The sequence below is a fragment of the Thamnophis sirtalis genome, unplaced genomic scaffold (assembly GCF_051295495.1).
Source record: "Thamnophis sirtalis isolate CommonGarterSnake01/CBP01778 unplaced genomic scaffold, rThaSir2_p1.2 scaffold_1, whole genome shotgun sequence".
NCBI lineage: Eukaryota > Metazoa > Chordata > Lepidosauria > Squamata > Natricidae > Thamnophis > Thamnophis sirtalis.
The window spans coordinates 499,712-526,854 of record NW_028261381.1 but is presented as its reverse complement, the minus strand read 5'-3'; the positions used below and the strand labels follow the sequence as shown (position 1 = coordinate 526,854).

General features: G+C 41.3%; 1 protein-coding gene across 1 annotated transcript in view; it reads right to left on the bottom strand.

Moving 5' to 3' along the window:
* ABCA12 (ATP binding cassette subfamily A member 12) overlaps positions 1-27,143 on the bottom strand; it is a 121,897-nt gene that overhangs the window by 80,148 nt on the left and 14,606 nt on the right. The window contains exons 4-15 of the mRNA XM_087706250.1: positions 26,063-26,151; positions 24,093-24,199; positions 22,441-22,620; positions 18,701-18,879; positions 17,583-17,665; positions 16,083-16,176; positions 10,915-14,778; positions 8,846-8,961; positions 7,031-7,128; positions 3,408-3,661; positions 3,219-3,331; positions 564-688 (exon numbers count right to left, since the gene is read on the bottom strand). Of these exons, the coding sequence (XP_087562376.1) occupies positions 564-688; positions 3,219-3,331; positions 3,408-3,661; positions 7,031-7,128; positions 8,846-8,961; positions 10,915-14,778; positions 16,083-16,176; positions 17,583-17,665; positions 18,701-18,879; positions 22,441-22,620; positions 24,093-24,199; positions 26,063-26,151 (5,302 nt within the window). The remainder of the gene's footprint in view (positions 1-563; positions 689-3,218; positions 3,332-3,407; positions 3,662-7,030; positions 7,129-8,845; positions 8,962-10,914; positions 14,779-16,082; positions 16,177-17,582; positions 17,666-18,700; positions 18,880-22,440; positions 22,621-24,092; positions 24,200-26,062; positions 26,152-27,143) is intronic.

The window sequence follows — 27,143 nt, the reverse complement described above, 5'->3', positions numbered from 1 at the left end:
CTTTAATACTTTCGTTTTTGTATCTTGTTATTTTATGAACAACCATGTGTTCTTTTCATGTTTCCAATATTGTTGCCTGGCCTAATACTTGCTCAGTTGGCTTAACATAGGCTTTCTTTCCCCTGTTGAATGCATCTATTTTAATTCCACGGTGAAAAAGGCTATATGTGTTTACCAATGCAAAAACCTGTCCTGTGTACTTTCCAAAAGTAAAATCAGAAACATACAGCTTGATCTATTAACTCAACCCACATCAAACCCTCTGGAAGGCGTCAGCTTTCTCTCTGTGTGTAGCTGTCAGTTTGAGATATTATCTGACATTCAGCCAGTTTAGTTTTAATAATCCTTTCAATAATTATCTTTATTATCAGTAGCATCACAGGTTGAAATTTTATGATTTGATTAGAAAGGAACCTACTTTATTAAACAGATAAATCGCTGAAAAAGATGAGTTGCTGATACCAATCGTTCAGTCACACCTGATTTTCTACACAGATGAGGGTGTGTGATACAATCTCTGAAAAGTCATCTAAGCGCCTAGTTATTATTCCCAAGAGACTTGCCTGTGTTTTGTTTTCCGAAAGAGGCATTTCTGTGAAAGCCCGGATACTTTGCGGAGAGAATCCTACAATATTTCTGAGATCATTCTTCAGGCCATCAGGATTTCGGAACAGATCGATGATCATATCTTTAAAACATCACAGAACAAATGGTTAAAATTAAAAAGTCTGTTTTAGTCCAGCTTTCAGAAAATACTATAAACAGAACACTTAAAAAATGATTTGCAAAAGAAAAGTCCTTTATGCTACAGAGTAATAAAGTGAGTAAGAAATATTCAAAATAAGAAATAAGAAAATATTCAAAACATTCATTCCCCTATTTAAAATTAATTTGTATTTTTATTTCAAAGAGGACCTTGATCCACATACATTTTCAATTATTTGGTACTCACATTTAGATAGTGTTTTAAAAAATAAATAAATAATATCTTTATTTTAAAAAAGATTATTTTCATACTACTTCAATTTCATCTGACTTTCATTTCAGAAGCCTAAGAAATACATATTTTTTTAAAAAAATGTTCCATTTACTTTTTTACCAGTATTGCTGTAATTAATTAAAATTCAAAACTTAAGACATGGTTATTTTCTCACCAACAAGCTAAGAAATCCCTATTAATGCAGACAATATTATTGGGCAGCAAATGTATTTTCTGAATAGATACGGACAGCTCATTTAAATCTCTTTAGAACAGCAATTGATTTCCTTTGGGGGGGTTTTTGGGGGGGGAGGTTGCCCTCAAGTCAGCCTTGACTCTTGGCGGCTCCACTGGCAAGTCCATGCAGGTTTTTTGGCAACATTTTAGTAGTGTAAATGCTTTGCCTTCTTCTTCCTATCACTGAGAGAATGACTGGCTCAAAGTCATCTAGCCAACTTTGTGTTTAAGGCAGGGCTAGTCCCACAGTTTCAGTTGATTGCAAAATATAAGTCAGCAATTTGTTATGACTTCAAAAAGGCAAGTATAATTGCATCAATAAGTAAAATTACCAGTTTTGGAGAATGAAGCATTTGATGTTCATCAGATTTGTAAGCATTTCATAGAAAAATGGGATTGGAAGGGACCTTCTACTACGACTTTCTGCTCAGTCAGGAGACCTTATACCACTCCTGACAAATGGTGACCCAATCTCTTCACGAAAACTTCCAGAAACAAAGCACCCACAACTTCTGGAGGGGTTGCACTGACTAAATGTTCGCGTTATCAAGAAATGTATCTTTAATGCTAGGTTGGGTCTCTCTCTGAGAATTCTCCCATTACTTTTTGTCTGCCTCCGATGCGTTGGAGAAGAGGCCAACCTCCTCTTCTCTGTGAGAGCCCCTCAAAAGTATGGGGAGACTGCCCTCACGTCACACCCTAGTCCTTCATTTCACTAGACCAGACAGACCTAGCTCCCTTAACCATTCATCGTATCACTTAACCTCCAGATTTATCTTCTTTGTTGCTTTTCTCTGGACTTTTGTAAAGGCCCTCAGCATCTTGTTTATATTGTGATGACAAGAACTGGGCACAGTATTCCAAGTGTGGCCTCACCAGTGCCGTATGAAAGAGATACTGCTCTGCTGCATTAGGTTGGTGTTTAGGGAGCTAAGGAAAGAAAGAACCAAGAGAGCCCCATTGTCTTATGCTGGCATTTGGGGAGCTAAGGATTCTTAGGATGCCTCAGCTCCCTGAATGCCAGTCTAGCGCTCTGCCCTATGAAAGAAAGAAGCTGCTTTGCTGATTTACTCCACAAAGCACAAACATTTCCTTCTCATGCTGGATAAAGAAGTTGTGCTGACACCGAGAACAATTAAGTTACTTTGCCCAGTTCAGCAGCTCAGGTTTCACAACAAGCTGAAAAGGAGACGGCTGGGATCTTTCCACGCGGCTTCCTTCTTCCCAGCCTGCTAATCTTCAAAAGAGAAGGATTGTGAGGGGCGGAAGAGGAGCGTTTGGGATACGGTGGGGAACAAAGCTGGCCCAGTGCCCACTCTGGGCATCCAGCAGGGCAAGAGAGAGGGAGGGAATGGACATGTGGGCATCACTGCAGCATCGCTGCAAAGTTAAGAACTGTACAGAACCAACCAGTCATCTTTAAGGGCAAATGACCAGGTTGGTTCCTTTAATTCATAACTTTGAAATGGGATTTCTAACAGGTAGTTTTTTGGGAGTCTGTTGTAACTTTGAATGGCCATTAAATGATGTGTCGAACTGATGATTACTTTTATGCAGTTTTGTACAGAAATATCAGATCGTCTTTCTTGTCCTCAATTGATTTTTAGCCCCCACTTTACAATTTTCCACCTCTGATTGGAGGTTGGTAACCCAAGGCACTTCCAGGCCTATTCTCTTTCTCCTCTCAGCGAACCCTGGCAATTTATGGTGATAAGAGTTTGTGGCATTTCACCCATACTAAATGAAACCTACCATTTACAACCCCCACCATTATTTTTTAAACTATATTTTAAATGCCACAGTCATTCAAGACAAAACAAAAGTAGGATGTGTTTCTGGTTAAAAATCAACAAACAAAATTCATAAGACTTAATCCACCTGGCTATTTTATCACATTTATTTCAATCTAAGTTCTCCATTATTTTAAAATGTTAAAGAAAATAGGCAGAAAACTGTAATAAAGAAAAATCTATTCATACATAATTGCTAAAAGCAAAGATACCTTGTTTTCTGGATTGTGGTGTAATCTTAGTGATACTCATTATTGAAGCCAAGGAAGAAATACGCTTAGAGGTATCACGGAAATATTTCAGTTGCGGGATATTTTCTTGTAACCTTTTGGAAGGAAAGAAAAGGAGTAAGCATTGGTCCTCCTAAATAGATACTACAGATCATATGCAGAGAATCTTACCACTGAATTTGTTGCAGGAGCTTTTGGGGATTCCCAACAATTATTTCCTGAAATTGTTGGGCGAGTCTTCCGTGGCTAATTAAATTGGACAGTGCCGGATCCCTTCGGTTTCTACTGGGAAGAAGCTTCTTCTGGAATTCACTTTGGCTGCACAGCTCAGCAAAAGTAACGTCAGGGAGCTGGCATGTTTGCTGCAACCATGTAATGCTCTCGAGATCACAAAGGAGGGATGTCAGGTTCTGCAGATGGGTTAGCTTTAAACAACCAGAAGAGAGACAAGATTCATCACAAATGAATAATAAAAGGCAATGAAAGAAACCTAGGCAACATCGAAGGGAAATGCTATTTCAGGACAACGATGGAAGCTTCTGCATATAATCAGGATTGGTTTCTAGGTCTAGGCAAATAAGCCAGTTTGCCCAGGGTGCCAAATTTTAGAGGACATTAAAATTGAAAAGACTTCCAAAATGCACAATATGAATATAAAATATAATAAAAAATTTCCTTGTTGCTTTGAATTTATCAATTCAATGGGACCGGATGTGACTTAGGCAACTCTGTGGTTCAACATGATTGAAATTAAAAGATTACAAGTATGATTAGAGGTGGCTCTTCAGCAGCTTCCTTTGGAAGGGAGGAACTGGCATAGATGGGGATATTTTTGAATACATACTGTAGATACCAGACACAATTATAGAGCACCAGTAACTGATATAAACGGCATAAGTGAAAAGCAAGGTGTTAATAAGTAGTAGCATTTATAAGACATGAACATACATTGTATTTATATGATCATTAGCAAAATACATACGTTTCATATACAGTAGCAGAGGGAAGGAAACAGACTCTTTATACTATATTTATGAAACACGCTAATCAAATGTTGCAAGTTTTGAAAAAAAGTATTATTATAGCTATGGACCTCAGAAAGCTGATAATATTACAGGAACAAGACAAAGTGTGCCAGGAAAATACTAAGCATAACTGTAAACCAGGGATGGGCTGCTGGGGGGGGGGTTCTCAGGGGTTTTGGAGAACCTCTAGCTAAGATTCTGACGCAGTTTGGAGAATCCCCAAATCCCACTCCTGCCTTGCCCTGCCAACTCCACCCCACCCCTCCCAGAAGTCCCTACGCAGCCCGTTTTGGATGCAGGTAAGTGCAGGGCGCGCACAGAGGGTCAGGGAGGACACAAAACAGGCCTACTGGAAGTCTGGGAAGGCCAGAAACGGGCCCATTTTCAGCCTCCAGGGGGCCTCTAGAGCCCAGGGAGGCCATTTTTGCCCTCCCAGAGGCTTGAGCAAAATGGAGCCCATGGTGCAGGAGGCCAATTAGGCCACAGACACCATGGCCACGCCCACCCAGCAACCGGGCAGAGAACCCCAAAAATAGACCACCGGAGGATTTAGGTGTGGAAAAGCCATAAGTTTCCTTGAAAGAATTTAAGCATTCAACTTTGCAGCCCGGAGGCCTTTGTTTATAAATCCGGTGAGCGAGGGGGGGGGGGGAGAGAACAACGGGAAGGGTGGGAAATAAGAAAAAATGCAGGTGGGAGGGAGGGAGGAACGTTCACCAGATCCTGCCGCAGGACAAGGGCAGGGAGGAGGAACCCCCCCAAAAAGCACCCCCAGGCGTGGCTGGGGCGCGGCGGTAGAGAAGCACTGTCAATGTCTGCAGGCTCTCACTTTGCTCGCCAGCATGTCCCTGACGACCGGCCATCCTCTGGCCACGTTCCAGACTCCACAGCTGATCGGAGGCTGCTCCTGAGCATGCCACTGCTGTGAATTGTGCTGCCACCTGTCAAAAGGTGAGGATCAGCTGGTGTGGGCACCGGGGAGCCATCCACCAGCAAGATGGACCCCTCCACGCCTCTCCTTTCACCACCTCCACCCTCAGGTGTGGGAGCCCTGCAATGGGACTCAACACCAAATTGCATGTGTGCACTTGTGCCCTGCAGTCACACATGGCACCTCCATCCCACCCTGGGCTCCTCCTTTTGCATTCCGTTTTCGTGCCTTCAAGTGGAGCAGAGCACAGAGCCAGGACACAGGACCTGCTTCCTTCCACCCAAAGGCTCAATAACGGAACCAGATTTTTACAGGCAGCGGCCCAATCCAGAGCAGCGGCATGCTTGGGAGCGGCTGCTCGTCAGCTGTGGAGTCTGGAACGTGGCTAGGGGGTGGCCAATCCTCAGGGCCATGACGATGAGCAAAGGGAGAGCCTGCAGACGCTGACAGGGCTTCTCTACCGACATCCTGAGGCTTCCTAAATCCTGCTAGACTTTACTGACTTTTCTGGCTCCCAGGTGGATGCTGGCTACGTTTGGCCGGATGCTGGCTGGTCCACAGGCATGGTCACCCGGCCAGGGACACAGCCTAAGCCCAGGCCACAAAACGCGCTGGGAGGCAGGAGCTCCCAGCGCTGACTTTGCACATGTTTGGTGTGTTTACTTTCACTCTGTTCCCTGTTGCTCCGGCCGTTGCAAGAAAATTTCACCAGCTGTGTCTCCTGTGTGTTTCTCCCTGCTTAGGGCTGGGACAGCTTTGACATCTGGGCTCTGTGATTCCCCACAGCCCCCGCCGCACCTGGGGGTGTCTTTTGGTTGCAGCCAGGTCCTCCTTCTCCCGTTGTCCCGAGCCAGGATCGGGTGAACTTTCCTCCCTTCTTCCCCCCCTGCTTGCATAGTCCAGCACCTTTGTCTGCATTTTTTCCTATCACCCACCCTTTTTCCCCATTGTTTTCTCCCCCCCCGCACTTACCTGCCGGAGTTAAACACAGGCATGGCCTCTGGGCTGCAAAGTTTAATGCTTCAATTCCTTCTAGGAAACTTATGGATTTTTTCTGGCTCTGCGCTCCATGCTCCACAGCCCGCCCAGGCTCTGCTTGGCTGGCTGCCTCTCATTGCCACTGATCAACTTACCTAATGCAGGAATTTGATGAAGCCAAGCGGCTCCTTGGTGGGTCCCAGATCCAAACCCGGATGTTTCCAATGGGGAGTGAGCAGAGCAGAAGGTGTCTCTTCCAGTTTCTTGTTCTGGGACTTGGGATACCGCCCTCTCCTGCCACCGCTGCCCTCTCCAGCATGCTGCCTCCATCCCCGCTGCGGCTGCAATGGCAGTGGCTTCCAGAGACACTGGCCGGCGGGGAGGGGGGCTAGGCTAATGCAAATGCTTACCTGTGTAGGCAGGAGGAGGCAGTTGCGAAGGCAAGCAGGGAGAGCATCGGAGTAGGCTGGTTTGGGGGCGTGGCCAGCCAGTTGTCATTACCGGTTCAGCAACCCACGCCCAATTACCACTGCCGGTTCAGCTGAACCGGTCCAAACTGGGGGAAACCCACCTCTGCTATAGACACTCTATACTATGTACACATATGGCATATATACCTAGGATTAAATAGTATATTTTGGATGTTCAGAAGTAGTAAATAAATAGACAAAGAAATTGTATCTCGTTGAGGCCTTTGAGGTGAGGAGAGGCCAGGCAAGGCACCCTTTGATGTGAGTGATGTCAAGTTGGCCATGCCCACCCAGTCACATGACCAACCAGCCACGCCCACCAAACTAATGACTCCCCAGAACTGGTAGTAAAAATATTTGAAACTCACCCCTGATCCAAATGATACTTACTTTTAACATCAGAATATCTGGAACTGTGGCAAAAGGATTTTGAGAGTTAAAAAGAACTCCTTTTAGCTCTCTTATTTTTGGAGGAAGAGTATAATTTCCTGTAAGAAATAACACCATCTTGTCTTTTGTAGTACATTTTTATAGATTTCCACTATTACTAACAAGCTCTGCAGGCATTTTGAAAACCAACAAAAGCAATGTTGTTTCAGCAAGTGTTTGTCTCTTAGATCAGTTTACTAAATGGCAACTGAGATATATTGGATTTCTACAGTTTAAAATAGTTGTGAAACATTTCTATCCAAAATTCGGGGGGGTGGGATATATTGAGCTGAATCAAGCTTTAAAAGAAGGATGTAGGGGAAAAGCCCTCATGCATACTAAAAATACTGCAGATCACTCTTTTATTTATTACTCTATTTCATGTTTCAACTCTTTTCAAACACAAATAAAAATGATGTTTATATTGCCTATTCATTCCAAAGAACATTTTAAGGTTTATCTGGGGAATAAACTTTCCAAACCAGTACTCTATCAAATGTTTTTATCAACTTTAGAATGTTATTTGTTTCATCAAATAGCTTTTCCTTTGAATGAACATCAGAATATATTTCCTTTTTTTAGGTTTAAGCTAGAACCACTATTACAAAATAAAACGCCTGAATGTAAACCATTGCAAATCCATCTGTGTTAACTAAAACAAAGTATGTTTTTCTCTGTAAGTTTTCAATTCATCAACTTCTAGTGCCACTGCAGTTCTTTTCTTAAGATAAGTACCCAGGTACATGGTACCAAGTGCTCCGATGACAATGGGTATCGCTGTTACATGTTTCATCCATAATCACGCAGTTTCGATGGCCAGGTTGCAGATTTTTTGGATTTTCCCCAGTTCTTTTTCTTCGACTCTGGTATCTCCTGGTACAGCGATATCAATAAACTTTATGCTTTGGTTTTTTGACAACTGTGACATCTGGCGTATTGTGTTCCAAATGACGATCCGTCTGTGTTCGAAAGGCCCACAAGATCTTCACAGTTCCATTTTTGGTGACTTTTTCCACTTTGTGCTCCCATGACTTTTCGGGTACAGATATATCATATTTTTTACATAATGACCAGTGGACTAATTTAGCAACTGGATCATCTCTAGCTTTGTAATCAGTTTGTGTGATTTTTCTGCACTCACATATTAAATGTGAAACAGTTTCAACTGCAAAATCAGCAGTTTGGGTTTTCAGTGGATTTTTGTATCTTTGCTTTCATGGCCTTAGTTTGCAGTGCTTGTTCTTGAGCATCCAGGATTAAACCTTCCGTTTCTTTCTTGATGGTTCCCATGTTAAGCCATGTCCATGTGAAGTTGTTATTGCATTTTTTTCAATGTTTTCAAGTACTGTCCATGCAAAGCTTTGGTTTTCCATCCATTTAATCTGTTATCCAGATGTTTAATTATTTTATATTGTTGTTGTTGTTGTTATATGATCTGCCACTATTGCTGTATGTGCACTGAGAGCTTATCCACTGGAGATAAATTCCTTGTGTGTCTAATCACACTTGGCCAATAAAGAATTCTAATTCTAATATACTGCAGTTACCTTAAGCCTTTGGTTACTATTGGTCCTAAAGTGTAAAGAGGAGGTGCATGTTTATTAAATGTGGGGGGAAACAGACCCAGTGGGATTCTTTTTGATCAGGCTTCCTGGCTGCTATCTAGGTATGAACTGCCATCAGTATCCTGATAGAGAACCCAGTTGCTATTAAACTCTTTCACAAAGGGAAGATTTAAAGACAAAAGTACACTATTATGGAAATAAGGGTTGTTACCTGATAATCCATCGTCTGACCCTTGAAACATGTTCATTATGCAAACGAAATACAATGAGACATTACTATTATCAGATGCTTTTAGGAAGACATTTTCAAATTCTGAAAACAGAAACCTGGGACAAAACAGAACAGAACAGTCATGTGAAATCACACGCATTAAAAATGGTTTGCAATTAAAAGAAAGTCTTCAATTTATCTAGATACTCTTCTTCTCTTGATGCACATTAAGATTGCAATTTCTTTCTTTCTTTTTTTTGGCAGCTGCCGCACACTGCAGAAAATATACCAAGAGAAGAAATAATGGTTGGAAACTAACCAAGGTGAGAAGTAGCTTGGAACTAAGGAGAAACTTCTTGACAGGGAGGCAATGGGACAGCTTGCCATCAGAAGCTGTAGGTGCCCCATCACTGGACAACCATTTGTCTGAATTCAATTCATTGGTGAGAAAAGTAAGGCTTTACACCGGCGAGAAAAACCAAATACACAAATATAAAATCAGTGGCTCAACAACAGTAACAGTGAAGGGGATCTAGGTGACTTGATGAACAACCACTTAGGTATGAGCCAGCAGTGTGCTGCAGCTGCCAAAAAAGAAAAGAAATTGCAATCCTAACATGCATCAACAGAAGAATAGTATCAAGATAGTGTGAAGTGTTAGTACTGCTTTACACTACATAGTAAGACCACGCTTGGAATACTGTAGCCAGTTCTGGTTACCACAATACAAAAAAGATGCTGAAGTCCTAGAAAGAATGGAAGATAATTAGGGGCCTGGAGCTAACCTGTACACTGAATTGGGTGTGTCTAGTCAAATAAAGAGGAGAAGCAGGAGTGACATGAGGGCATTCTTCCAGCACTTGAGGGGCTCTCACGGAGAAGACAGGGTCGACTATTTTCCAAAGCAGTTGAAGGCACAACAAGAAGCAGTGGGTGGAAGGTCCTTAAAGAGACCGAATGAGAAATTTCCTGATGGTGAGAACAATTAATCAGTAGAAATTTCTGCCTTCAGAAATTGTGAGTGCTCAATCACTGGAAGTTTTCAAGAAGAGATTGGACAACAATTTAGCCAGAATAGTATAAGGTCTCCTGCTGGAACAGAGTGTTGGACTAGAATAGTCCAAGGTCCCTTCCAACTCTGTTATTCGATGCTCTAATTCAGCGATGGCGAACCTTTTTCGGCTCACGTGCCATAAGGGGGGAGTGCAGGGGGGTCAGGCCACACCCATAATGCAACACACAACCCCCCCAGTGCGCATGCGTGCATGAGAGGCACTCTCCCCCATTTTTCCACGCTTTTTTTGCTCTCCCCAGGCTCCAGATGCTTTATAGGATCCTGGAGAGGGCGAAAACAGTCTCTCTAGCCCCCCCCCCTCCCGGAGGCTCTCCAGAGGCTTCAGGGACCTTCAGGAGGCTTCCCTGAAGCCTCCGAAGGGCAAAAAACGACCCTATGAGCAAACTGGAAGTCACTTCCATTTTGCTCGGAGGGTCCTTTTTAATCCTCCGAAGGCGTCATGGAACTTCCGGTTTGCTTGTAGGGTGGTTTTTAGTCCTCTGGAGGCTTCAGGGAAGCCTCCAGAGGCCTCCGGGGGGCGAGGGGCTCTTTTCACCCTCCCCAGGCTCCTATAAAGCCTATGGAGCCTGGGGAGGGTGAAAAATGTCTTTAAAAAAGGCTGAACTCAGCCTCGCGTGCCCTGACAAATGGCTCTGCTTGCCACCTGTGGTTCGCCATCCCAGCTCTAACTCAACACAAAGAGGAAATAGAACAATTTCTATTTGATCAGAAAATGAATTTTGGTAATCATGTGAGGTTACCAAAAGATACACAAGTGTACCAGTATATATGAATGCTCTCTCTGCTCTATAATCAAGTCATCCTGTCAATTATAAATAAATATACATTTTTAAAAAGAATTACGAACCAGTCGTCAGTAATTTTGCATCATTCTGAACATTTTAAACAATATTATTTCTTATGTCGGACCTCATCTCAAAAATATTTCTTTTCTGCTGAAAAAAAATAGAATGGATTTCACTTTATTCAAATAATTATGAAAGATGTTACTTACTGTGCAATCAAATTGCTTGGAGATTGTGCTTGTTCCCATTCCTTCCAAAATGTCTTGTTCAGAAGTGTTTCTGCCATCATCAGAAAGGGATGCCTTATGTGATCAAATTTATATGGCAGCTGACTTCTTTTTGACGGCAAATTTGGATCTGGATTTGCTTTAAGCTCCTTTAGCAAATCCAAATGATTTAAAATAGAAATACTGGCATTAAATATTTCTGGAACTGATTTGTTGTTCTCCAGAACTTTCCCCATCATTTCCAAGCCATTTCTCGCATTCTCAGTTTCCTCGTGGTACCATTTGGACAACGTAGTCCAGATTGGTGAAAAATCACTTTTAGATGGAATGGAGATTTCATCTTCATTTCCTTGTGTGGCTTCATTCGCAGGAATGTTCAAATATGCAAAATCTTGAAACTGCTTAAAGAATATTGCTAACTCATCCCAGTCTATTAATTTGTCAATGAAATTTTGTATATAATATTCTGTTTCATTTCCTGAATACAGCAAGGGACTTTCTGAAGGGTTATAAGTAACATCATTTATATCATCAAGAACTGGGATGAAACAAGTTGAATTAATTGATGGTAATTGTTTAGAAATTTTTGCTAAAGATGCATACATCTCCTGCATCCAAGGATGTTGGAAATCAAAGAGTATATTCATTTTCAAAAGCAAGCCAGAAGAAAATTGTAGTGATTTGATGAGGCATAACAAGTCATTTGAAAAATGCACATTATTTTTTTGGTAAAGATTTGTTAACTGTGTCTGCTGCAAATTTCTTATGGAGAAAAGTAAGAAGTCAATAAACGTTTGATTCATTTTCTTTTCAAAATCCATGGAAGAGAAAAGCAGTTCACAATGGTTTTGGTTATGTGCTTCAGAGAGAGAGAGATTTCTAAACAGCATTTGAAAAATTATGTGAATTATATCTTGAGCATTGCAATTATGTGGCGCACTCGTTTTGTTGGTCCAACTATGTAATAATGGACTTAGAGTTAAATATAAGATATCCACTGTTTTTGTTGCAGCTAAATTTCTATCCCCTAAGAAAGATTCACTGAATTCCTTTTGAAACAGAAATTGTGAAAAACCATACAGGGTGGCGATTTTTCCTTTATTAGTTTCTTCCAATTTGCTGTCAGAAAGTATCCTTGCTCCTTCATTCAGTATGTCATAAATATTTTCAAAGATTTTGTGGCTATTATTAGCCAATGGGAGAATGGTTTTTAATTGACTAATGCTAAATTGACGCCTAAAACTTTGCTGCAATAATAGCTTCCTAACAACAGCATTAATTTGTTCTGAAGTGTTAATATATGGGTTTTCTTCATTATATTTTGGTAGTACATAGGATAAAAATTGAGTTAACCCTTGCAGTTCTGAGTTAAAATGAAGGCCAGAAGCATTATTCAGTGAAGAAAGATGTTTATATAATTTATTTAAAAAAAGTGAGCTATGCATTACCGGTTGTAGTTTTCTATAAATATTTACAAAGGTCTTCAACTCAGTTGACCAGGATTTTTTATCAGTATTTTGGATTCTTTGCAGTAATTTTGAAAGATAAATAATCAAGTTTACATTTGTTTTACTATGATAGTTATTCTGAGGGGTCAAGAATGGCTTCAGAATGGCTTTCATTACTGAAGATTTAAGAAACAAATTTGAAGATGTCAAAGGAATTTCTTCTCTCGAATCAAAAGCCCATGGTATTTCCATTGGAAATTGGGTAGTTGTTTTAGACATCATCTTCTGGATAGTTTTCCATATCATTGTAAGTTTGAAGTTGATCCTATTTAAAAACAATTGATTTGATACTCTTGTGGTTTTGTTTAATGTGTGTTTGATTTGTTCTGGAGAAGGATTAATGTAGAAAAGTCTTTGAAAAAGAGCATCAAAAGGTGATAAAAAAGTATTAATATTTTTTCTAAAATAAATTTGGTAATCTATGTCAGAACTGGAATTTAGGAACAATCTTAACATATCTAATATGTCTTCTAAATAGGAAACTCTCATGCCCCATCTTAAAGTTTCAAGGAGTTTGTATGGGTTCTTTTCCTTGTTGGCTAATCCAATGCCAACAAGAATTAGTGCTTTTCTGGACATTTCTAGCAGTTGAATATACTGCTTTGTATTTGTCACATTCTGTTTTGAGAGCAATATATCTGCAGTCTTGCTCAAGATCTCTGAAAAATTACTCCATTTTGATTGATGAACCACATTTTTGCTCATTTGTAAAATCTTTGCTACAATCTTTTGGTGTTTATTATGTAGCAAAAAAGAAGGCACAAATGTTTGATTCCAAAATGATGGGTTATCCAGGATATTTTGAATAACTTCTACTGTTCCTTTAAAAATAAAAGGACTCTGAATGTGTAAAGCAGAAATTTTGTTAATGATATTGCTAAGCAATGGTTCTCTGCAAGTCAGATTACGTTGAGACAGATCAAGAGACAAGGCACTTAGATTTTTATCAATCTTGTCTAGCCAGGAATTCTGATTTTTACGGATCCCAATTAATTTGGACAGAAAACTGGATGAAACTTCTAATAATTTGATGAGACACACACATTCACCTGAGCAGTGTTTACTTTTGTTTCCCTGGATTATTTCAAAAAGTGATGCCGGTTTGAGACTCTCTGTTGTCAGGTGAAGCAATTGGGTAAATATATAGTCATAGGTTGTTTGGTTTTCAAAATCCAGAGAAGATAAGAGAAAATCACATTTTCTTTCTCTTAAGGCTTCCTTTAGTGTGGCATTATTGAAAAACACTTCAATTGCAATGAGATGGAGATCTTTGACAGTGCAGTCTGAGAATCTGTTGTCAGCCTGAATGTTTCCGATTTGAAGAAGGCTTGGTGCTAAATACAAGAGTTGCAATATTTTTGCTTGTATTGGAGAATTATGCCACACTGGAGTCATATATAAATCCAGCAAAGGTGAAAATGCTTGTGAAAATCTGAGGAGGGTATCAGTTTTGTTAATATTAAATGTTTTTTTCTGACTGAGATCGGAAAGTATCTCTATATCCTTCTTGATTATTTGAAATAATTTCCGTACAGTTTCATTGTTGGTATTCATTAGCGGATTAACAATGACGTATTTTTCCTCCAGGTCCTCGAGCACTTGTAAACTTTTAAGAACAGCATTTAAAGCCATTGAAACATTTGCGGCCTTGATGCTCCCTGCATCATGCTTTTTCAATAAATGGTTTACAAATTTAATCATTTGCTCAAGTTCTATATTCAAAGGAAGTCCAAAGTTATCATGATTGGCGTAGAGATTGTCATGTAATATATCTAAAATCTGTTTGTAGATAAGGATGTCTGTATCACTCCATTTTGCAGACCTCAATTTTTCAGCAATATGCCAATAAGTGTTGAATTCATTCCACTGAGATTCATTGATGGAATTTTGGATTTTCTGCATCAGGTTGGTCAGAGAAGAGATCAAAAGGTAGTTACGGTTTGTCCTGCTGTTTGTTACGATACTAAAGATTTTCTCAAGTACCAGGAGGTTCTCAGGAAAATTTTCAGTTGTTGCTGGTTTAAGCAGAAAGTTTACTAACAATGATGGCACTTCTTCCACGGAGGTCAAGTATTTTCTATATTTTTCAGGCAGGAAAGATAATTTGAGGACATTACTCATTTTAACACTTTGCCATGCCTTTCTGGCTTTAAAAATACTATTTAAAAATGAGATGTCCCTGATGCTCCTATTTAAATTGTGGATATTTTGAGTTTCCTTGAAGTCAAATAATGGCATTTTCTTCAAGCTATTCGGAGAGTTTGTATTTCTTTGGAAATTCTTTAAAAAATAGTCAGGCTTAAAATCTTCATCAGCAAAATCAGGAGCTAAAAGGTTCCTGTAATAAAAAGATAGAGAGGGCATCATTTATAACAGAACAGAGAAAATGAAAATGGCATGAAATGCCATGAGATTTGTTTCCCCTTCCAATAGTGTTTTAATAACCTGTCTTTCCACTCATCTCTTCCTTACACCTTGCTTGTTTCTATTTTTAACAAATCATATTTTGCTCTTAAACATACGGCTTATGCTTATGACTGGTCTTAAATTCCAATCAAACATGAAAAATGCCAGATATGGTCTTTCATGGTTCCTGACCCAGTTTTTTGTCTTCTTCCAAGGCACTCCCAACTTTTTAGTTCCCAGCAATGTTCCCTTCCTCCCCATTAGCCAAAAGCCTTCAGTCCCACCAAGGCTCCCTCTGCCACCCCCGTAGTCAAAGGACTCAGCAGCCCCGAGAGGCTCCACTTCCAGCGCCCTTCGGACTTCAGCCACGCATTTTGCGAAGGGAGCTCCACCGTCCTGAGAGAGACTCTTTCTCCCTCTGGCCAAACTTCTCCGACTGTCACTCCCTCTGGAAGCCTCTCTTGGACAGCGGCTGGAATGAACTTCAGGGCATGAAGGAGGAAGGGCTGAGCCTTCTCCCCCCCCCCACTTCCAACTACACAGAGGTCAGGATCTGGAAGGCGCCAGGAAAATGGGGAAGGGTATTGGGCAGCTACCGGGCAGTAACCCAACCTGGTCCCTCACCTGATGAATGCCTGGGTTGTAGAGAATTCTTAACCTTACAGAGACACTGCAACACACCCACATATCTACCCCCCCCCGCCTCCATCTTGTCCTATTGGATCTCCAAAGACCCTGGGCCTGCTTTGTCTGCCCACCAAATTCCAAACAGCTCTCTTCTACCCCTCACAATCCCACACTCACCTTCTGGGGATTAGCAGAACTCAGGAGGCTGGGATGGAGGATATCTCAGCGGGAGGCAGAGGCCTCCTTGGTGTCCTTGTGTCTGGACTAAGCCTCCCGTTGATTCCTCCACCCCTGAGTCCCATGATGTTCTACCTAATGGCCCGTGCATTTGCTTAACGAATGCATTGGGGACAGCAATGACAGAGAGGAGGTTAATTATGTACTTCATTTAATGGAGTCCTTGATTTCCAATACGAAAGGTCAGGCTCCATTTCTATCGTAAATTGAGGATTTCAGTCAAATACTGATACATTTTTATACCTGCTGTCTTAACAATATCAGAGGAACTAGAGAAATACCCACGTGATTGGAAGAAAAGAGAGTAGTTTCCATTCCTTTTGAAGTAACATTTTATAGCAGGAGAAAGAATAATTTTAACTCAGAACTCACCTTAGAACTTCTTTCATTTTAGCAAATAAAATCAGAATCTTTTCCGAGGAAATGCGTTGTTCACAAATGTAATTTACTACCAAATTATTTTTATCTAAAAAACCAAACCAACAAATAAACAAGTTAAATTACTAGTTTTAATTATTATCTTTCAACTGTGAGAGGGCACTATTATTTTATTACATAAAATGTATGTTCCATCTCTCTGCCTGTAAAATAATACCATTGGAATAAACCTCATAAATACAATCTGGGATTTTTTTTTATGGTTTTCCAGAAAAAACAAAACATGTTTTCCACCTTAAGTTGGCTAATATTTGTTTTCAGGATTGTTTCAGATGATTATGCGGGATCTGTTTGCTTATTGAGAAATCTAGTTGGATAAATTGGGACTGACATATCATTGCCAGGGTTCACCAGGAAGAATGAATGAAGGGAACTGTTTTCAAATTTAATGGAGTAATATTTAAAATTAGAATCTTATACATTGGCTGCAATATTGTATAGCAATGTTAGCATTTGTTTTGCTGAATAATGTATTGGGGGGAAAATTCACCATATTCAATTAACTATGTAAGAGACCTAAAGCAAGACCTTTACCTTAAGGTAAAGGTAAAGGTTCCCCTCGCACATATGTGCTAGTTGTTCCCGAATCTAGAGGGCGGTGCTCATCTCCGTTTCAAAGCCAAAGAGCCAGCGCTGTCCGAAGACATCTCCATGGTCATGGGGCTGGCATGACTAAATGCCAAAGGTTCACAGAATGCTGTTCCCTTCCCACCAAAGTTGGTCCCTATTTTTCTACTTGTACTTTTACATGCTTTCGAACTGCTAGGTTGGCAGAAGCTGGAACAAGTAATGGGAGCTTACTCCGTTACATGGCACTAGGGATTCAAACCGTCGAACTGCCAACCTTTCTGATCGACAAGCTCAGCTCTTAGCTACTGAGGCTCCATGTCCTATGATTTATTACCAACCTGTAATACAAGTATTTGGATCTACCTGCTAGAGTTTCCATTTCATTCAACCAACTAATCCCACCTATAAGAGCAGGGAAGTTATGTTGTAGGTCCCGTCACTTAAAGAAATTCAACTAGTGGGGTTTCAGAAGAGCCCCTTCTCTGCCATTGTTCCCTGCCCTGTGGAACACCTTGCCCCAGAGATTAGATAGGGCACCACTCCCCTAGCCTTTTAGAAGGGTTTCAAGGTTGGCTCTGCCAATTGGCATGGGGGTCTGTGCAAGCATTGGACGGGGGGGGAGGTGGGGGTTTGGTGGGCTGAAGGTACTTCCTCTATCTATCAACATTTCAATAGTCCCATTAACTCCGTTTCAATTTGGTTTTTAATTTTGTTCTAAACTATGGCTTTTATATGATTTTGTTTTACTTGCAAACCATCCAGAGTCAACCAAGTGTGATGGGTGATATGGAAATTTGGTAACTAAAAAAGTGAATTAACATTACTTAGGTCTCTGATCAGGTACAACAAATAGACTAGTCTCACCTTGTTCTGAACAGTTCAAAGTAGACAGCCAGCTGGTCATATTCAGAACCGGTTGGGGACTGTTACCCCTCTTCACAAATGACCTTTAAAAGAAGAAAAGAAAAGTCCTGAGTATGAGGATGCAATGAAATCAGGCATGAGCCAATCCCGGCTCATAGCAGTTTTTCCATGTAAGGGACATGCTCAGCTCCCTCTATGATATGCACTTTTTAAAAGTGTTTAAACAAGGTCTCTGAAAAAATCCTGAAAGAACTAGAATTAACAGCTGCCGAGAGGAGGGGAGGGAGGACACATTAAATTTACAGCCAGCCCCTTGTTCCACTTCCCTTTTCAGCTTTAAATAAAATGTAAGAGCCCAAAGGGACTGGTTTAAAAGCAGCTTTCTCACCAGTGGCTTTCTCATGTAATACAACACCAGTGAAATTGTGTATGAAGAGGCCTTTGGGGAAATGTGGCAGAATGTATTAATTTTTTTGTCATATTTATTTCAGTTATTCTCTTCCATATACTTCTTTCTTCTTTTCCCCACTACAGGTCGGGGGGGGGGACATTTCCTGACTTCAGGGACCTCTTCAGGCAGTTTCAGGAGTCAATACTGACTTAAACAGATGCACACAATAAAAAGAATCTGACAGTATGGGAATTGTCAAACAAATTTCTTCCAACCGTTGCCTAATGCACTTTGGGAAGAGAAAATGGCAGTTGCCAAGAGGCAGCCAGTGGTGAAACGGTGCCACCGAAAGCTATCAGCCGCCATAAAAAAAAATGGGATAAAGGAAACAGAGTCAATTGATTCAATGTTCCATTCATTATAAGGCATATTTCTTCATAAATATAATAATTCTGGTCTTTTTGCTACCAAAATTAATTTCATCATGCATAAAAAATCATAGTTTATAAACTCGCTATAAAATGATCAAATTTTACCACCTTATTTTAATTTCATATGGAAGTAATCACCATCCATTGTGGAATAATTGGGCACAATTTGATGTTTAGAAAAAAAACAACCCTTAAATTATCCTAGTTCATCAAAACCGGGCTCGTTTGTGTAACGGTCAAAAAGCTCTGTAAGAGAAATCCTATGCACACCAGTTTCCAGCTTCCATCTCTTTTACCTCTTCCTGTCGTGAAGAGTATCAACCATGTCTCTGACTACGGTAGAACCGTGGATGATATCTGGGGTCATCAGGAAGAGGTTCCATATAGACGTTTCATTCTGCACTTGGGAGATGAAGGATAAAAACGACCCAACTTCCTGGACAAAAGCCATCTGAAAAGAAGGATGCTTCTGTAGCTAGAAAGAGAAGTGAAGGGACATCTTTTAAAAGGTGAGTATAAGTGGTTCTCAAGTTATGACTGGCCACTTAATGACTGTTTGATTTGACCTCTCCCTCCCCACAGCTACTTATGATGTTTTTGGACTTAGGACAACCGCACAATCCCCACCACATGATCGCACTTGGGGCGTTTGGCAAACGGTTTGCCTTTGCAATGATTTCTATACCCCCTGGTCACCTGGCTGCAATCTGTTACATTTTTTGACAGCGTCTGGTGTTTTTTTTCCAGTTTCCATTCCAGCAAAAAATGCCGACTGGGGGAAATGACTTCACTTAACGGTCCTGGCATTCACTCACTGTCCAACACATAGATCGTTCTTAGGTTACATCCATCCATTCAAAGCTATCACAGTGCTGAACAAGGGGAACTTTAAAAAAAACCCTGCCCATTCTCAAAGTTGTGACCCTTGCAGAAGCCCCCGCCATGTGATGGCAACGCAAATGCTTGGGAACTGGCTCACAGTGTGTACCTTCATCCCATCCCCACTCCCAGAATGAGACAGCGTTGAGTTGCCACAATTATTGCCACAATAGCTTTATATTTGTGTTTTTCTCTCTAAACTAGACTTATCGATCGCGAGGCATACAAAATGCACGACACTGTTAGCACCCACTGCATCAGGTAACTAGGGATGGAGAAGATCAGAATGTGGCTTTTTAGCTATTACAGCTTCATGCAAACACAACTCTCCCTCTCCTCATCTACCACCACCCTGATGTTGTCATACAACAGCCAGAATTGTGCATCGTGCTAAATTGCTTGTCTATTAATATTGTAAATTATTTGTAGGGTGTAGCCTAAGGCTTAACTACTGGATCAGTAGAGTTTTGGGATCAAAATCCCATTTTACCTTTTTGACTTTTATTCCCGTTGAATATGCACAATGGGACGGTGCAGAGAAGGAGGGGCATAGAAAAGAAGGTAAGAATGATGGGGTGGGCAGAGCCTGCAGCCTGTCCAGCCCCACTCTAGCTGATACCCCATAATTGATAAGTGATCGTTTTTCTACAAGCTGGTTACATGTGAAGGAGGAAGAGGGTTAAACCTGAGGAATGGTTTTAGCACCTTATCATCCTGATCAAGATCGAATCACTTTATTTCTTCTGAGCTTCTTCAAGCAGGAGGAGGGAGGGCGAAACGGAAGGCTAAGCTTTCACCTCTGGGCCATTAGAGCGTGAACCTCACCAAGGCCACCACTGCAGGTGCTAGGCAGGAACAGGGACTGTTCCCATAACAAAGGGGGATTTTATAACTGGGCCATGTAGACACCCAGGGGTGAGGAGCTTGCACGAGAGCAAGTGGTTTAAATAGTGTTCATCAGGCAGCATCATGGAAGGAGGTTTCCTAGTGTCTGGGTTGAATGAGACAAAGTACCTCTCTTGAAATGTGAAGATGGAGATACAACTACAAAGGGAGGAGTTGTGGATGATTGTTACTAATCCACCAAGAGTCCTGGATGATGGTGACCAGAGGAGAAATGAAAAAAAGCATAGGCCAGCATAATTCTTGCTTTAGAAGACAGTCAGTTGCTACACGTGAGTGGTCTCCAGTCTGCGAAAGATTGCTGGGAGGCGTTGCGCAGTGTGTATGTGAGAGACACTGCAGGCAGTAAGATGTTGCTGACTAGGAAAGTGTATAAGGCACAGCTGAAGCCGGGAGAGTGAGTGTCCACACATCTGCAGAATACGAGAAGGACATTCCTTGAGTTGGAAGAAAGGGGAATGACATGAGGTGTATGTAGTGCTTAATTCCTTAAACAGTTCATGGGACATTTTCGTGACTAGTCTAGAGTCCATGCAAGAACAGGATTTAACCATGGCATATTTAACTTGTCAGTTGTTGGAGGAGGAGCAGAAACAGCTGGAGAGGAGACCAGGAAAAGGAGGAGAGAGGGTTCAGCACAGACCGGTATCTGCAACAGGATGCCGGCAGAGCAACTGAGAATGTTAATTTTGTGAAGAGAGGCCACACCTGCGGTTCTACTTAGCATCTCCAGAGAGACTCTCCTGAGAGGAGGAGCAGAGGAGCAGGGAGACAAGGGCGTGGATCTCAGCAGCTAATGTGGAGCAGTTCCCCAGCATCGCTTCCCCTGGCAGCGTCAACAACTGAACATACCAGGAATACATGGCTATTGGACGGTGGGGAGAGCCAGCATATTGTTAACAATCCACGTGTGTTTTGTGGTTTGAAAGCAGCAAGCCAAAGGTGGGTTAGACTGGCTGACGAACAGAGAGATGCTGTAAAAGGCAATGTGTAGGTACCAGAAATGGATGCTACGTTGTACAACATGTTATATGTATCTGCTTTAGAGCACAATTTGTTGAGTTTATCCGTGTCAGACAGGCAGGGTTATGAAATAGTATTTGCTGGGGGACCATATACCATTAAGAAAGATGGACAGGCATCTGCACAAGGCGTTAGAAAGGATGGCCTTTCTGGGAATGCAAGGAAATAATTCTGCACATGTACTTAAGAAGGCTCCTACGCATGGCAATTGTATATACCTGTTACAGAGAAGATTGGGGCACGCAGGTTTTAAAGAATTGAAAAGTTTGAGTTTGAGTTTTATTTCATTTGTATGCCGGTCTCTCCTCTTCTACATCTATGTCATCTGTGCTTTCTATCCTCTTCTACATCTTTATCTGACTCGGTCTCATCTTCCGACAGATTAGAACTCTGCATTGGCATGAACACCTCCTGATCAGCATGTGTTCCAGTTGTTTTGTTCTGCAAAGCTAGCAGATCTTGAGAGCCCTACTCTCTTAGTACCACCTGTAAACCTGTACCCTTTAGTTCCTGGCTCATACCCAACAAATCGAAACTGATTAATTCTCCTAACTGTCAGGAAATTTCTCCACAGTTCTAAGTTGCTTCTCTCCTTGATTAGTTTCCACCCATTGCTTCTTCTTTTACCCTCAGGTGCCTTGGAGAATAGTTTGACTCCCTCTTCTTTGTGGCAACCCCTGAGATATTGGAAGGCTGCTATCATGTCTCCCCTAGTCCTCCTTTTCATTCAACTAGACCTACCCAGTTCCTGCAACCGTTCTTCCTATGTTTGAGCCTCCAGTCCCCTAATCCTCTTTCTTGCTCTTCTCTGCACTCTTTCCAGAGTCTCCACATCTTTTCTACATCGTGGCAACCAAAACTGAATGAAGCATTCCAAGTGTGGCCTTACCAAGGCCTTATAAGGTGGTATTAACCCTTCACGTGATCTTGATTCTATCCCTCTGTTTATGCAGCTGAGAACTGTGTGTGTTTATTTATTTGTTTGTTTATTTGTTTATTTATTTGACTTATATATCGCTTCAATTTTTTTATTTTACAAAATAACCAGCTTCAAATCTGTACATGCAGGGTAACCAAATAGATAAGAGCGTGGAAAAGCTGTTAGATTAAAAAAAATGGGTGAAGGGAACTCTTTTCTAAACAGTTTATGAAAGCTCTATATAGTAAGCTATATTCTCCTCACAAAGGGGGCAGGGGGAAGAAAAGGAACGAGAGACGGATGGATACTTACTTTTGAAATATGAGTTCTGAGTTCTTGGAAAAATGACTCCAGAAGAGACATATTATGGAGGCAGAATGGCTGATAGATGTTTATTCCGAGAGTTTCCGAAAGGAGGCCTTGCAGAGACGCATTCACGGAGAGAACCTCACAGATGGCAACTTTCAGGTTGGTTTGAGAAGACTCTTGTTTCTGCAGCCAAGTAGTAAAATTGCATATAAAGGTAATGAAGTAAAATTATTTTGTCTGACTAGATACAGATTTTCTAAAATGAGTTGATCAAATGTTTGGAAGAACATGATGCAAGTAGTCCTTGACTTACAACAGTCGCTTAGTGACTGTTCAAATTTAAAACAGCACTGGGAAAAATGACTTATGACCGTTTTTCACACTTACGACCTTTGCAGCAGCCCCATGGTCACATGATCCAAATTAAGATATTTTGGCAACTGACTCTTTATGGTGGTTGCAGCGTCCCAGGGTTATTCGATCACTTTTGAGACCTTCTGACCAGGAAAGTCAACGGGGAAGCCAGGCTCACTTAACCGTCTCATCCTAGACTTTCCAGAGTTCTGTCCCTTTCTCCAAGGGGGAAAACAATCCAGTGCCCCTCCCTCCCTTCATCAGGCTTGTGAATCAGGCTTTTTCCATCCCTTTTATGAAAATGAAACAATTCTACTTACTAGAATCTGTCCCACAACCCCAAAAGCCCACAGCTGCTCCCTGTGCCTGTTTACACGGAGTCAGGCATGTTTGTCTCAGTCTGTGTTCAAGTTCATTTGAACAAAATAAAGGTACTTTATATATGACCTCTACTTCCGCGCATGCCTCTGATAACCATAATTTTTCATAAAATGACTAGATTTTCATTCAGTGGAAAACAGGCCACACTTTGCAACTAGGGAATTTTTCTAAAATAACAACTACTTAGCATTGGAATGGTCCCTTACTAAAAAAAAGTAATAATTTTTTTAAAGCAAGGGACTGTTGGGTTGTGACTTCAACAATGCTGCGAAGATATAGAAAGATGGAGCACTGAGCTTTTGCACAAAAGACTGATTATAAATCCAATCCAATCAGTCCTTTCTGTTATTGGAAGAGAGGGAGGTAATAAATAGCTCTACAAATGGAATGGCTGCTTCATTATCAGTAAACCAGCAGGTGGGGGGGTGGCTTTCCTGGTGGATGAACACAATTGATACTCCTACTAGCATCATCTAACATTTCAGGTGCTGTGGCTTCCAGGTGCATACAGCCTTTTAGAAACATACACTTTTTTCCCTCTGATTTTATGTTTTACTTGAAAACCAGCATGGAGCATGGATTTTGAAGCTGACCTAGAAGATGAGATACCCTAGCTTTCTTCAAGATGGTTAAGATTTCAGTTATTTTAAGTTTAAGTACAAATAAATTTGTTTCATGCTGTACTATTTGCAACACTAATATAAATTATTTTGTTTTTATTGGATAATCAGAATTATCATTTTTGCTATATTCAGCACATATGGGAGTATACTCATAGCATAAACAAATGAAATTTGGGTGCTTTTTAAAACTAAAATATTTATTTTATTTCCTCATAAAAATATTAAAATGTATATACCTATATTAACTTTAGGTAAAATGGGGCATTTAAAGATGACTCTTTATATTTAGACAATTACCTCTGCTAAAGTGAGAATCTTGTTAAGCAAGTATATTCTGTCATAGTTGGTTGATGATGAAATATTTTCAGTAAAATCTTTCAGACTGAATGTTGAATCAAGTATCTCTGTAAGCGAAAGAAGAAAATGTTTTACCTCACCATTAAAATATAAAGCCTGGGATGAATTATAAAGTATCACAAAGAGGAAGAACCCAAATTGTTCGAGCAGAGTTGCTCAAAATTCCCATGAATTTTAATGTAACAAGAAGTAATTCATGGCCCAGGGAGGAAATGGAATAACATATAGAATAAGTACATAGAATAACATTAACACTACTGAGTAAATCAGGTGTATTGCTACAGACTCAAAACAAATTATTACTGCATACAATATTTATAAAGAAAATATCTAAGTTTGTGCAATAATTTTAATAAATATCATGTAATCCTCCTATGTAATAAATGTATACATTATGGCATAATGATACAATATATTATACTATTAAATATACTACTCTTATATAATATTACAATTAAAAGGACTATTTACTTCAATATATAAAAATGATAAATAAAAGAGACACTTCAAATTATGGGGAGGGGTGCCTGGAAAACCTGCCAATAAATCTAATTGGCAAACGTGACCGGTGACAATTGGGGAAGGAATTATTTCCTATTTTAATTATACTGAAACCACGGGAAAGATTTAGAGTTGATTTTACATTTGGCCGTGCCAATAGGATGTACCCAATAAAGAAGTTCTTTGAGGAAGACTCCAGTCTCGGAGTTCTGATTTGCTTGGGTTCATTCTTTGGAACCTTGAATTAAACCACCACTCTCAACCTCTGCCCTGAAGAAGGGGGAATCCTGCAGGGCCCTGAGCCCTGAGCCACCTACCTGGTTGCTTTGGCAAGTCAGAGAAGACTCAGGGAATATTCCAAGATGGAGAAGAAGAAGGGGGAAGCCCCCGCCAGACCTAGTGTGGCCACGGCTGCTGCAGTGCAGCCAGCAAGCCAAGCTACATGGTATTGGACCTGGGTACTTGAGAGACCGCCTTCTGCCGATTACCTCCCACAGACCCATTCGATCCCACAGACTAGGCCTCCTCCGTATTCCATCTGCCGGGCAATGTCGGCTGGCGACTACCCGGAGGAGGGCCTTCTCTGTGGCTGCTCCGGCCCTTTGGAACGAGCTCCCCGTGGAGATTCGGACCCTCTCCACCCTTTGGGTCTTCCGGACGGCCGTGAAAACCTGGCTGTCCCAGCAAGCCTGAGGTTGAGTTCCCCCCACTACTCGAATTTGCTGTATCTGTTGTGCTTTTAAATTGTTCATATTGTCTGATTGTTTTTGTCTTACTTTTTGTAATTTCCCCTCCCTTGGCTTTTGTTCAGCCGCCCTGAGTCCCTTCGGGGAATAGGGCGGCCTACAAATTGAATAAACTCCAAACTCCAAACTCCAGAGAGGGAGCCCTTCTCACAGTGGTCTGACCTAAAAGTCTGGGTGGAGAGGACCAAGAGGCAGGTGACATGGAAGGAAGCCCTGGTCACCGAGGACCTCTACCGAGCAAGGGCAGAGCCTGGCATAAGAGGGCGTCAAAAGCCACTGAAGCTGAGTTCCCCCTGACATCTCCTCGAGAGCCGGCTTCCTTCCTCCTGAGATGATTTAGTTGGTTTTACATTTGACCATGCTAAGGTGATGTATCCAATAAAGAAGCCCTTTGAGAAAGATTCCGGTCTCAGAGTTCTGATTTGCTTGGCTTCATTAGTCGGAACCTTGATATTTTGTTTGCCACACATCTCATCACATCACTCTCTCTCCTTGGATTTCCCTGTGGCTAAATTGCCATTTATTAAATGAAGTTTTTACACATGATCCAATCTATTATTGTGCTGACATAATTGTTAAAATCAACGGCTCTTGTCTTATTACAGAGACTTACAACTCTTCATCCATTATCATTTATTAATTATATTGAATTAAATAACTTACGCAACGGACTATTTCTACTTCGGAGGACATCAGCACTTTGGGATGGTGGGTTGCTCTCCTCTGCTTGGATCGTAGACCTCCTCTGTCTTCTGAAAAGAAAAGAAGCAAGAAGAAACTTATATTGATTTTTATTGAAGTACAAACTATATTGATGAGATAGATGATAGATCGATAAATCAATAGATAGACAGACAATCAGCTAGATAATGTGCCATCAAATTGGTGTTGATTCTTGGTGACCACATAGACATATATTTAGGATCTTTCCACTGTCTGCAAGAATTATTTTAGTGATCTTAATAGAATTAGCAAATTGCAAATGTGCATATTCTACAAGATTTTCTAATATTCCATATAATGATAAGCTTCAGGTAACAAATAATATTTTAAACATGAATATGGAAAAAATGTAGCATTCAACATAGTACCTGTGTTTTCCCGAAAATCAGACCGGGTTTTATTTTCTTTTGGGCCACCAAATAAGTCCTAGGGCTTATTTTGGGGTATGCCCTTTTCCCCCATGTACGGGAGGCCCACTTCTTCTGCTTGCTTGCTGCGGGGCAGGAGGCCATGCGGTGCTCCAGTGCCACCACCATGAGCCATGGGGGAGCTACCCCATGCACCCCACACCAGCTTATCTCAGGGCCCTGCAGCCAGGCCACCCCCTCCCTGACAGCTTCCTCGCCTCACAGCCACAGCACCAGTTCACTCCTCGGCCTCCTGCTCCTTTGCAGCCACAAGCAAGCAGAAGTGGGCGGGTGGTCATGTGGGCTCCTGCTGCACGTGGGTGCTGGTGCTGCCACCATAAGGTAGCTGTTGAGATGGGGATGGCATGGCTGTGGGGGCCCTGAGGTAAGGCGGTGTGGGGCACATGGGGCAGCTCCATCACCACTCTGCCTTGCGTTGTGCTGCAACCAGATGGAATAGGCAGCTGGCCAACTGTGCAGGCTTTTAAGTAGGGCTTAAATTGGGCCCAAACATAAAACATGCCAGGACTTATTTTTGGATAGGGCTTATTTTCAGAGACATAGGGTATATTGCTATAAGGAAAGTGAATATTTGAAAGGTTAGATGCCTGTTG